Source organism: Neophocaena asiaeorientalis, unplaced genomic scaffold, assembly GCF_003031525.2.
Source record: "Neophocaena asiaeorientalis asiaeorientalis breed wild unplaced genomic scaffold, Neophocaena_asiaeorientalis_V1.1 scaffold78, whole genome shotgun sequence".
NCBI lineage: Eukaryota > Metazoa > Chordata > Mammalia > Artiodactyla > Phocoenidae > Neophocaena > Neophocaena asiaeorientalis.
Window position 1 is genome coordinate 9,690,424 of NW_020175018.1, and position 12,771 is coordinate 9,703,194.

At 46.2% G+C, this 12,771-nt stretch overlaps 2 protein-coding genes across 2 annotated transcripts in view; one reads left to right on the forward strand and one right to left on the reverse strand.

The window, feature by feature from the left end:
- Positions 1-1,916, forward strand: part of NEK6 (NIMA related kinase 6) — a 50,176-nt gene extending 48,260 nt beyond the window's left edge. Inside the window, exon 10 of the mRNA XM_024762164.1 lies at positions 342-1,916. Within this exon, the coding sequence (XP_024617932.1) occupies positions 342-452 (111 nt within the window). The 3' untranslated portion in view covers positions 453-1,916. The remainder of the gene's footprint in view (positions 1-341) is intronic.
- Positions 1,917-2,953: 1,037 nt separating this feature from the next.
- PSMB7 (proteasome 20S subunit beta 7) overlaps positions 2,954-12,771 on the reverse strand; it is a 59,091-nt gene continuing 49,273 nt past the window's right edge. The window contains exons 7-8 of the mRNA XM_024762165.1: positions 5,772-5,923; positions 2,954-3,193 (exon numbers count right to left, since the gene is read on the reverse strand). Coding sequence (XP_024617933.1) covers positions 3,082-3,193; positions 5,772-5,923 — 264 coding nt within the window. The 3' untranslated portion in view covers positions 2,954-3,081. The remainder of the gene's footprint in view (positions 3,194-5,771; positions 5,924-12,771) is intronic.

The following is a 12,771-nucleotide window of genomic DNA, read 5'->3' on the forward strand; positions in this document are numbered from 1 at the left end:
ATCAATAAGCCCTTGCCTTGAGTCTTGTCCTCTGGTTTGGGCATCTGCCATGACTGACAGCAGACACACACACTGTACACACATATCTAGCCAGTAGTGTAGGCAGTTGAAAGTTCAAAATTATTTGGAGATACCACTCTCAGGGTCTCCAGGCACGGCCTTTGGGGCCAGACAGGCCTGGTGCGGGTCCTGCTCTCCCCTGGTGACTGTGACTCCTCGCCCACCACTCACCTGTCTTGAGCGCCATTCCTCATCTTCTAGTTGCCCTGAGGGTTCATGAGTTAACGCAGAGCCTCGACAAGGCTGCTTACGAATAATACGTATCATTCTCTCCCTTGCAGTTACGAGAATTGGTCAGTATGTGCATCCACCCCGACCCCAACCAGAGACCCGACATCAGCTACGTGCACCAGGTTGCCAAACAGATGCACGTGTGGACTTCGAGCACCTGAGTGTGGGTGCAGCGCGCCTTCTCAGAAGCCACACCGCTCTGCCTTACCTGAGTCTTCTCTCCAAAGTGGCCACCTGGTAGCCGAGACCAACTAAGACAAGAGGGTTCAGCAGGTTCCCCAAAGAGGGGCTGGGCTTTACAGCAGATGGTGAATACAGGGCTGCTGGGGGGAGGGGCACTGGTCACGTGTTACTGGTGGTCAAATTTGAAAGTCCTTTCTTTAAACTGTTGTGAACACTCTCAGCTGGGTTGTTAACAATGGTGGATGGTTCGGTGAGCCACTGAGGCACCTCTTATATCTGGATTGTAATGTGAATCTTTCGGATAATTCCTTCAGTGACCTGTCAAGGTTTGAACTAACAGGAGAATCCAGGAGACTGTGTGATTTGTAGTGAGCCTTTTAAAATGGTTAGTAGTAAGTTTGGTTTAGCTCTTAGAATCTTTTCAAACAATCAAGCTGTGCGCTTAATTTACTCCCTTGTAAGGGGGGAAAGTGGAAATAATTTTTTAAGTAGAGTGGAGATTTTCCTAATATTTTTATCTACGTTTATAACTTGATGAATGACGATGAGGCGAACCCAGCATCTGGTATAGAGGCAAATAGTATTTGAAAGCCATGAGTGTTTTCTGTGCAGCCCGGCTCAGCCATCCTCTCCTGAACACCTGCTAGTACTAGGCACCTCACCTGCTTGAATGCTGGCAGTTCATTTAATGATCAGTGTTAAGTGTTTTCCTCCATGAGAAGGAAGCACAGGATACGAAAAATATGCGGGCTTTGCCCTCAGGCTATTCTCTGTACAAGTTCTGGTTCTGCACCTTCCTAGCATGACCCTGGGCAAGTTTCTTAGCCTCTCTGAGCCTGTTGCCTCATCTGTAAAATGGGACTAATAACATCTACCTTCAGGGTTGCTGACAGAATCTGAAATAAAATATGTAAGTTACCTTACAGTACATTGTAGACGATCCAAAAATGGTAGCCACTCACCCCTTCACAAAGCTCAAGTCCATGGACCATGTAAGTCAAGAGTTAATGTACAACTGTATTATTTGTAGGAAACCAGAAATGTGTTCATTTATTTCTTGTTCCCAAATAGGATTAACTGTGAAGACTAATTTATAAATGTGAACTTAAGGAAAACTCAAGCTCTGAAGGAAATAGTTTGAATTTTGTTTTTACACTCAAGTTAATCCTCAAATGGTCTAAGTTGTCACCCACGACTTAGTGACAGTTCAGCCCTCCAGAAAGAGTACACGCCTGTCCACTCCACTGGTGTCCTGATCAGGAGCTCTGACCAGGCCTCCCTGGGGATAAAGGATTTGGGCTGGGCCACTGCGCTGTTTCCACGTGTGAACTCTGTTCTACTGTAACACTGTCGGGTTTGAGAAATTTTCTTCAGATGCAGCCTCTGCTTTGTACTCATTCTCCATGGTTGAAATAAAATGGGGTAAGTGGGGTTCCTTCTGTGAATGAGTACGATTCATGAGTAATTTTACAACAGCTTCACACTGCAGCACCATTTCTAGAGCCTCCTTTAAAAACACAATTTCTCAGGCCCCAGACATTCTAAGTAATCTGGGAATTTTTTTAAGCTCCCCAGATAATTTTGATAAATGGTCAGCCAAGTGGCTATCCTAAATAATTCCATTGTTCTCCCCACCCACTCCTGGCAGTTTAACGAGGGAGGCTGGCCCAAGAGTGGGCTCACTCTGGAAGACCATGGCACCAGGCCTCTTTCTCTTGTCCCCCCAGCCATGCTCGCTCTGGGGGACAGTCAGGCACTCACCACTTAAAGTTTTTCTGATTCCAGACAGATTTTTTTGCAAATACTCTGCTTACGGCTCTCAGAATCCCTACTGTGTCTGTCTCCCTTGGCAGTATCATCAGCGTTGGACACAGATGAACTTGCTTTCTGCATGCCATCCGCTTTTGACACCATGAGAACAATTCTGCCTACTACTTGGACCCTCTGGAGGTATACAATTTCAACCATTCACCAGGCTTGAGTGTTTGAGAAACGATCATATCCTAATTATTACAGATAGTAAGGCTCAAAGCATTCTTTTGACTTCGTGAAACTGGCCAAACGAAGTGGAGTTCACCCAGGTTCATGCAGCTATAGCAAAGCAAAACTGTCCACCTACCTGCTTTTTCTTGGTACTCAGAACTGATCATCTCTATTTCTTTCCTACTTGGCTTTTGGGGTAAAAGGCTGCGCTGCACTCACTCATCCTAAAAAAACAAAAACAAAAACCTGGGACTACCCTGAACAAAAAGAAAGTAAGTTAGCACAAGGGCTGCGTGTAATAAATGTTCAACTGAAGAATCAGAGCAACCCAGTCTGACTTCCTGCAACAAATGAGGCCTCGTCTGTTTTTAGAAGGGTTAAACTGCTCTTAACACCCACCTGAACGCAGAGTAGTATTCAGGGAGGGATTAACATCCTGAAGGGGAGGCCAGGTCGATGGGCCTTAGCAGCCCAAAAAACCACACAGCCCCGAGACTTCAGCCACTTAACTTGGTTTTCATTTTTAATGGGTTCATTCAGCAAACACTGGCCGAATGTCTTACAGGGGGAGCCTCCATTGCCCCCAGTCTTCTAGAGCAATAACCAGACATCCACCAACACCATTCAAGAAGTGTCCATTGTTTGGACTGTTTCTTCCAGCACCTCAATTTCCAAAGTAGTGACTTTTTCGGTGAGGACTGCAGTGGTCCCTTTCTCACACCTGTACCGGCCAAACCTAATGAGAGAAAAACAAACGCAGAGAGTTAGGATCCCCCCAAGGGGCCTGATGGAGGGCTGGAGAGAGGGACAAGTATGCAGGCAGCAAGCAGGCCTGGACTGGAATCCTGGCTCTCCTGACTCCCAGTTCTGCGACCTTGGGAGGATTCAGCTCCCGCAAGGTTCACTTTCCTCGGCTTTCAAGTGCTACAAAATGGGGATACCTCGTAGACATGATGCACATGAAAAGAGATAATACAGAGCACCTGGCACTAGGTGGACATTCAAATCTCCTTCCCCACCTCACCATCCCCAGAAGATGCTGGAAAGCATTTGGGCCTCTGCCTTCAAGCTTCAACCTCCCTAAAGTACCTTTCAGTAACCAGGAGGAAGCGAATCCTTTCATTAAGCTGCCATGGCCACTCTCTTGAAGTAACAAGAATGACATAACTGTTACCTTAAACACTTTAAAAATATTTGGAAGCATAAACAGTATAAAAATGACCCGCAGCCAGACGCTGGGCTTGTCACCTTTTTTTTTTTTTTGCGGTACGTGGGCCTCTCACTGCTGTGGCCTCTCCCGTTGCGGAGCACAGGCTCCGGACGCGCAGGCCCAGCGGCCATGGCTCACGGGCCCAACCGCTCCGCGGCATGTGGGATCCTCCCGGACCGGGGCACGAACCCACGTCCCCTGCATCGGCAGGCGGACTCTCAACCACTGCACCACCGGGGAAGCCCTGGGCTTGTCACTTTTGACCACACTCTTGAGACTCAAGAAGGGAGAGTTAACTGTCCCCACAGGGACATGGTAGATCAGCACGAGGACACACCCAACACCACCCTTCTCAAGGTGAATCTGACAGAGGTTTCTCTGAGCACAAGGCAGTCTAGAAGATAAAAATCTCAACGGCTGATTTTACAGTGGGGCCAGGAATTACAACACTGTCAAGCAGCAGCACAAGTCCAGCTGTCTCTTATCTGTCCCCAGCTGGGACACTATTTCTGTCAGCCTGACATGGACTAAGAGGAGGCTGCTGGCTGTGCCACGACTACGTGCTCCCTGAAAAGCCAGCCTCTCAAATGGGAGCTTGTGCTCGAAGAGGGCGACACAACAGAGCTCTGTACAAAACCAGGAGTAGGCACAGCCAAGAAAAGCTGGCCTTTATTTCTGCGAAACCTTCCCACAGTCCCCACAAAGTTCTCTGAAAGGATCTGAGCAGCAGCACCTTTTTAAGATGTGCCCCGCCCCTCCCCTGCTGGTGTGAAGACGCTGTTCCTTCCCCCACACTGGATGGACCCGTGGCAGCTTGTGGCCTTGGAGCCAGAGCCCCATGTGACTTCCGTGCGCCTGACTCATCTGAACCACAACGTCTGTGGGAGGTCTGGACACAACAAGAGCCTCCTCACCATCCTGGCTTACAGCACCTATTTCAGCAGCACGAAGGGAGGGCTTCTACCTGAAGCAACAGTGGGTTGCAAAACAGGGCTGCAGAGGAGCCGATGGGAACTTGCAAGGCCAGGTCCAACACAGCCCCAGGCCTGAAAGGTTGCTTCCCTCCCCACCTAGGGCCCGAGAATTCCATGGGCTCATTAGCGATCACCTGGTCTAGCCCCATCATTTCCAAGACACGTGCCCAAAGTCACCACACCAGGCCATGACAGGTCCCCACCCCGAGCCAGAGCTCTTTGCTGCTGTGCTGCCCTACCCCATCGTGAACACGTCTTCACAATGCCGAGCGCACACTGCGGTGAATACCTGCTGGTTCTCAATGTCCTATTTGTTCCTTGTGAATTACTCCTGACTTGGAGTTGAGTACATGTGGTGGGAGTTAAAGCACCATCGCGGCTGGTGATGTGCTTGCTCTCCTCCAGCGGAGCTTGGGGCTCAGTTTATAAATGCTGCTGTGTGCATTCAGATGAAGACGCTGGAGCAGAGCTCAGAAGCCACATTTTGAGCAGCTCAGCCTCCAGGAAGAGGTCAGGCAGCTGGACGGCCATACAGGACTGGTGATGAGCAGCTCACCCGCCACCAGGGCTGGACATCTTCCAGTTCCGCCAGCAAATCAACTATAAGCTCGCCCCTGACTCCGAGCTGGACTGCACCACGGAGAGCAGTGCCTGCTCGGCATATGCCATGGGCTAAATGGCATGGCTCCCTCCAGAGCAGGAAGCAACAGTTAGCTCCCAAGGCTAACTTTCAGAGACTCTTAACCAATGGTTGATAACCATCTAGGGAATGAAAACCACTCTGAGGAAAAGCTATGGGTCAGATGCCCTGGAGAATGTACCTTCTTACAGAATTTCATACGGAATTCTGAGGCATCTTTAAGAGACTAGAGAAAGGACAGCACGTGATTCAAAGCTCTCCCCGCAATCCCCAGTCTAGGAGTCTGTCCATCAACATTTTACAAATTGTATCACTTTTCTACACCTGACAGCAGCCCACAATCATAAAACAAATAATGATTCAAAGGTCTCTTGAATAAAGCTGGCTTGGGGACTCTGGCTTTACTTAACGTGGGTAAGAATCAAGAAAACCCTGTCCGGATGCCATGAATATAACAAGGGTGGCCACAGGAAGCATCTCCTTCACTCACCTGGTCCCCTTCTTGTTAGGCACTGAGTACGGGCGGAGAAAATCCAGCTTGGTCTTGCTGATGACACAGAGATCAATGTTACTTCCAGACCCCAGGTCATTGAAGATGCCAGCTGCTATGGCTTCACTCACCAGTTTCTTGGCATCCTCCTCCTGAGAAAGAAAAGAGCAACAATAGTGTCCACAGTCAAACGGAGGCCTGTTCTGACGTCCACAGAGTGCTTTCACAAGCAGTAAGAGAAAAGGAAAAGGAAAAAAAGAGAAAGCCAACCTGTGAGGTAGGCATTGTTTTCAGTGCCTGTTTTATAAATGAAGGAAAGGTCTCAAAGTACCTCAATATCTGCCCAAGGTTTATCAGCTGGTAAGTGAGAGACCCAGGCCTTTCAAGCTCCTTACGCGCACACTCCCTCTTAAACAAACTGCTTCACGTCAGACGCTCACCACATAACTGAGAACTGTGGGCTGACAGGGCAATTTATCATCTAACAGGGGTTGGGAAACTTTTAACAAAGGGCCAGGTAGTAAATATTTTAGACTTTGTAGATACACAGTCTCCGTCATAACTACTCAACTCAGTCATGGTAGCAAAAAACAGCCACAGACAATATGCAAACAAGTGGGCGTGGCTTGTACCAATAAAACTTAGTAAAACAAAAATGGGCGCTGGGCTGGATTTGGCCCGTGGGGTGTAGTTTGCAGGCCCCTGATCAAAAATGTCCAAAAATGGCTGGAATCTGCTTCCTGGTAACATAATGAAGAAAGTCAATATCATGGGGAAAAAACTAACACCAAAACACAGCCCTGGGGAAATGTCGGCAGAGCCAAGGGTGGGACCTCTTGCCCAAAAGAATCTATCCCCTCCCACTAATGAGTCTGCATGTTCACTGAAGTGATTCCTTTCTTTGAATCACTCTCTTACTTTTCCTTTAAGAGCAAGTCTAAGTCTCCAACAATTACTGGTGGAAAAGTAGATTAATCTATTTCTTACCAAGAAGCATCAGACTCGGGTTAACTACAATGCAGTGTAATAAGGGCTAACGGATAACTGAGAAGAAGCTGTGAGAACACTGGCTGGGGTCCGTAAAGCTTCAGGGAGGGCTGAAGGACAGGTTGCACACCAGGCACTCAGAAAACAGGGCAGTGAAACAGAAGGCAGGCGCCAGAGGCAGCAGGGCAGGACCTGGGGAACACCAAGTTCAAGCTCTCTATGTAACAAGGACAAAAAATGAACCAATCTCCCAAAGAAGAGACTTTAACTTGAGCTGTAGCCCACTTTCCCCGTACACCAGGGCATGAGAGTCCATAAACATGCAAGGTGAAGTAAAGAGCTCATCCAAGTAACATCCTTGGAGAAACACGGATGCCCTGCCCAAAATTCCAGCCTGAGATCAAAGAGCAGGTCCACTGTCTTCAAGCCCTGAGAAGATGGGAGAGAGCTCTCAGAGCTCCTGCTCCTCTGCCGGCCCTAAGGCAGTAAGTGGGATTCCAGTGACATGAGCGCCCTCTTCAGACTCAGAGAAGGATAGAGAAGGCCCTGTTGGAAATGGGATTATCAATTTATCCCACCAGGTTTTTCCACTTCCTGAGTAGCACCTATGTGGGGTCAACGGAACCAGTTATTCTCTTGTGCACATACAGCCCCACAGAATTCATTCAAACATGATCCTCTAATCAGAAGTTCTCTCCTGGGATTCTCAAGCCTAAGGAGGCCAAAAGCCTTACCAGAACCAGTGAAGGTGGTAGCAAATAAAGCACCTTAGAGCAGGAGATGGCCGCTGCCGCTGCTGCTGCTACCACAGAGACGGCAAAAACCAACCACTAACTTAACAAATGCAAAACCATTCCAACTTGCGCCTGTTAGTAAATAACCCGTGGGGCGGGGTTGGGGGGGGGCGTCCTGTGTATCAGAGCATCTTGCTTATACCTCTGCTCCTGACCTACATCGCCTCTTCTCTTCTCTGCTGTTTTATTATTTTGCTTTGTCATCACTGCTGCTGATGCCTTGAGCCAGCCAATAGTACCAAGTGGATGTCACAAATGCTACTGGCAGCACTGAGTACTGCAGATTTAAATTTCCCAAATTATTTTATATTTGGGGACGGAGATGGGGGAAGACTTACAAGAAACTGAAATATACACATTATATTAGGCGTGCATACCTGACATCAATCCATTACAATCCACTGATACCAGGATGCTGACAATGCTGAGATTACAGGTGAATCTTCCTCTATTTTGCAAATATTCTTTAATGTGAGTAGATAAACTTATAAAACTTAAAAATGTGTAAAATATATTACATATAGCCTGAGTTACTCATAAAATTATCATGTGTGCTATTATTTAAGTGTAATGCTTTTAAAAATTGGAGAAGGGGCTTCCCGGGTGGCTCAGTGGTTGAGAATCTGCCTGCCAATGCAGGGGACACGGGTTCGAGCCCTCGTCTGGGAAGATCCCACATGCCGTGGAGCAACTGGGCCCGTGAGCCACAATTACTGAGCCTGTGTGTCTGGAGCCTGTGCTCTGCAACAAGAGAGGCTGCGATAGTGAGAGGCCCGCGCGCCGCGATGAAGAGTGGCCCCCGCTTGCCACAACTAGAGAAAGCCCTCGCACAGAAACGAAGACCCAACACAGCCATAAATAATAAATTTAATAATAATAAAATAAAAATAAATAAAAATTGGAGAAATATACCGTTTAAATTCCTCCCACCCCCAATTCCAGGGAAGATAATTCATTAAGGAAGGAAATATCACAAGTCTCTGATTTTCTTTCCCCAGTCCTACCCACCTCTCATACACACAGGACTGAAGATGTTATGAAATGGAATAAAGCTTACATTTTACTAAGCACCTACTATAATGTGCCAAATACTGAGTTAGGCACTTTGATGATCATCATCATTTTTACCCCTGCCCTTGACCATCTTCTGAGGTTGGTACTGTCAAAAACTAAGGCTGAGAGAGTGTCAATGACTTGCCCAAGGTCACATAGCTAATAAATAGTTAAAACAGGCCCACTGGGCTCCAGAGCCAGAATGCCACAGCACCACACCAGCTCATAAGTAATCTGTCTCAGCTCTGAGCTGGGGGCTCCTGAGCAAGTTGGGGACAGTGGACAGCAGTCCCTTGATTCAGGGTGTCATTCCCCCATCAGCAAGGATCTTCAGAACCTGAGCAAGTTTAAGAGAAAGATGGTGGTTGCCAACTTCTCTTTGAGCCAGCTAGCAGTCCCTCTGATGGTCATTTCCATGGCAGGGGGAAGCACTGTTTCCCAAACTGCCCACAGACCACCACTTAAACATTTCTACAATGTGATATGGCAGAAATCAATATATAAGATCCAAAGTCTTATTTCACATATTCCTCACCTCCACCAAAAACCCTCAAAAGGCAGAGTGAGGGCTTCCCTGGTGGCGCAGTGGTTGAGAGTCCGCCTGCCGATGCAGGGGACACGGGTTCATGCCCCAGTCCGGGAAGATCCCACATGCCGCGGAGCGGCTGGGCCCGTGAGCCATGGCCGCTGAGCCTGAGCGTCCGGAGCCTGTGCTCCGCAACGGGAGAGGCCACAACAGTGAGAGGCCCGTTTACCGCAAAAAAAAAAAAAAAAAAAAAAAAAAAAGGCAGAGTGAAAATTACCAAGGCTCTTTTGTCTGCCCATTACTTACATAGTTAATGTCTTCAACAAATATTTACAGACACCTACTATGTGCCAGGAATTGTATCATATGACAAATATGGTCTTTTACCACAGTATTTCCGTACCCAGAATTCTAGACACATATGCAAATATGCTACTGGGCATATTCATACTGTGTTTTCTTTATAGTGAATTTCATAATTAAACAAGTCTTGTCTTTAACACGTGCTACAAAATATTTAGGAAAACTACTGAGAAAAACCATAAACTAAAAGCAAGAGGTGGGGAAAACACCACATTTTTATCTGTCTCTGGCTTACAATAAATGCAGAAGCATTGTTTCTTCCTTTAGGATTCATTCTTCATGAGGAAATTGCATCTCCCTTTTCTGGAAGAGGCAAAGTGACCTAATAAGTTCTGAGCAGCATCCGCCTGGGGACAGCTGCTACAGAGGGGCTCTGACGAGGGCCCTGCAGAGCCTGTGACCCCAGCTGTAAGGCTTTCTCCCACTGCCGGGCCAGCATGCTCCCCTGGCCAGCTGCTCATGGATTTACGTTGCTAGTCACAAGGGAACTTGGATTCAATGTGTAGACAGAGCAGCCAGACTCACCCAGGCTATTAAAATAAATAAATTAATGAATTTTTTTTAAAAAAGGCTCTCCACGCCAATGGCAGCTTCCTTTTACTTTGAGCTGCTCAGCCAAAAGATCACCATGATCCTGGTGCTCGAAAGTTAATTGGGCAACCCAGGTTCAAGGTCATCCGGCAGATGTGGAAGCAGACAGACTGGGTTTGAATCTCCAGTTTCCTACTTACTTACAGCTGTGCAACCTTGGGCAAGTCATTTCACCTCTCTGAGTTCATGCTCTTCCTCTGTAATATAGAAATGCAGTATAGAAAGCACCTACTATAGGGTCTGGCATACAGCTATTACTTAAAAAATGGTAACTTATTTATTAATACAGCAATCCAGAGGGCTCCTAGAAACACAATTTATCTCTAAGGAGTGACTGCCTGTACCAAACCCCAGGCCAGGAGAAGGAGGTCCCAACAAACCTGCTGACAAATCTTCACACAGTGCTGTGGAGAAGCTCCTATAATAATTAATCCAAGCAAAGAGCACACCCCCTAAAAGTTCAGAGAATATAAAAGGAGCACTTCCTGCTTTATGGCTACGAAGACCAAACTAACTGGGAATATCAGTCCCCCGGGCCGCCCCTGCTTCTTAAATGAGATTACAATAAGAGTGATGTACTACTTGTACTACAAGTCAGCTGTGACAAGCAGCACTTTATAGAGCTATCTGTTTGTCTCCATCACTGCATCGCACAATGTGTCCCTGGACTCCAATGTGCAGCTCCGTTTACCGCTACATGACAAATGGGCAGCACTTGTAAAAGGCAAAAAGCGGTCCATGTCGGCCATGTAATGGTCACCACAGCTGTACCCAAGTGCTTGAGGGGACAAAACAGACCCCCAAGTTCATTAAACTGACCAGTAATGGATCTTTCAAAAAGTGCCTTAGGAATCGTACAGAAAAGGCTAAAATAAATAACTCAGCATGGAAGGCTAATCTGAAACGGTGTTTGATAAATTATTTATAACACAGGCGATTGTCTGCATTTAATATTGCAGCTACTAGTAGCATCTTTAAAAGATGATTTATGTGTTGTAATGCTATTAAACTTTATATTGGCCCACTGCTAGCTATAAAGTCTGCTGAGATTCAGAGAATGAGTTTTAAACTGTCACTGCAACATCACAGGAGATGGAGGCTGTATTAAATCTTTACTTTAAACCTGTTATCTAGAGAGTTGCATTTTGTAGGCACTCACAAACTGATAGATTACCTCAGCATCCGCTATGGTGCAGGTCCAAAGTAGTGCTGCAAAGAAGCTCTTCCACATTATTCTTGTCTACAGCTACAATCAAATTTCTCTTCTCACTTAAGTGATTTTTAGATTGGGAATGTCACCAGAGTAAAATGCAGGTGCTCCAGCCAATGGGCACCCTGGACAGTTCAGCATCAAATTAACACTCTTTAAATAAACCCTCGACATTCTACTGTTCAGTTCTACTTTCTGAACAGTGCTTTACTTACATTGGGGGCAGGCGAAATATTAAATATGCATTTGACTAAAAACCTAACATACTATTTAAAATACAGCTTTGGAATCTGAAAATACACATATATGGCAAGTCGTTTGAAACAATAGATTTGTAACTAAAATTTTTTAAGGAAGTTAAAATAAAATTGGTTATTTGCTGGAAAATACATTCCATTTATGTGGCTGAGGCGCTAACGTTAAGGCGGTTGAAAAAGAAAGAAATATTCAGCCTTCTTCATAAAGAAGGGAGCTCCCCTGGCTCTATTGTTCTTCAGGGCATTTCAGAGGCACCCCTTTGCTTTCTGTCCCACCGGCAAGGCAAGAGTCAGGGGACAGTGGCTCTCCTACCTTTGCTCGAGGGGAATAAGGATGTGGGTGGCATCACAGCTGAACTCTCTCACAATTTTCAACAACTTTCCTATTTGCAGTTAAATCTACAAGGATCATTTAGTTCACAACAGTTTGCTCCTTTACTAAAAACTAACGATCTTACTCAATAAGAATTGAAGCAGTCCAAATTCATCTTGGGAAAATCTGCATAATCTTTTGTCACTCTGATTTGAAACAGCAAAAAACAGCTATTGCTCTGATGATCTGCAGCAGAACAGATTAAAGTCTGGGTGTGACAAGAGTCTGGACTCTAAAAAGAGGACCAAAATCATGCCATTTCCATCCCAGGCAGCTAGCACAGTGCTTGGCATGAATGTCGACAAATGAAAAAAATGAAACATCAACTTCAAATGCATTCACGGCTTTGCCAAACTAAAGCATGAAATTAATTATGAAACAGATCAATACCAAAATGGGCTAATTCCCTAACTGCACCAGTCCCAACTGGGGACCAGGGAGCAAGAGGATTCAAAGACAGTTAAACACACAAAAGGAAGAGGTTTAAACACAATGTTCTGCAGGGGCCTGTTGACAAGCTGAGGTTCTGACTATGCCACTGATGTGGCCTGAAGGAGTCATTCCTGGCTGATGGTTGAATAAAATTTAAACAGCTCGAAAAAGTGTTTAAAACAGTCCCCCCAAAAGCAGTGTGCTTCCTGTACCATGCAACAGACCTGATGTATCCCCTGTATAGCCACATATTTTACAGTGGAAAAAGTTAATTTAATTTTTTTTTCAGAGTGGACTGTGTGACAAAAGCAAAGGTGTCTGAGTTTTGTTTTTGGCTTGAGCTGTTTGGGTTAACGCGGTCTGCCTGTGTAAACACCTGAATTGTCAGGTGTAACTGAGCTGCAGCGGGTGCTA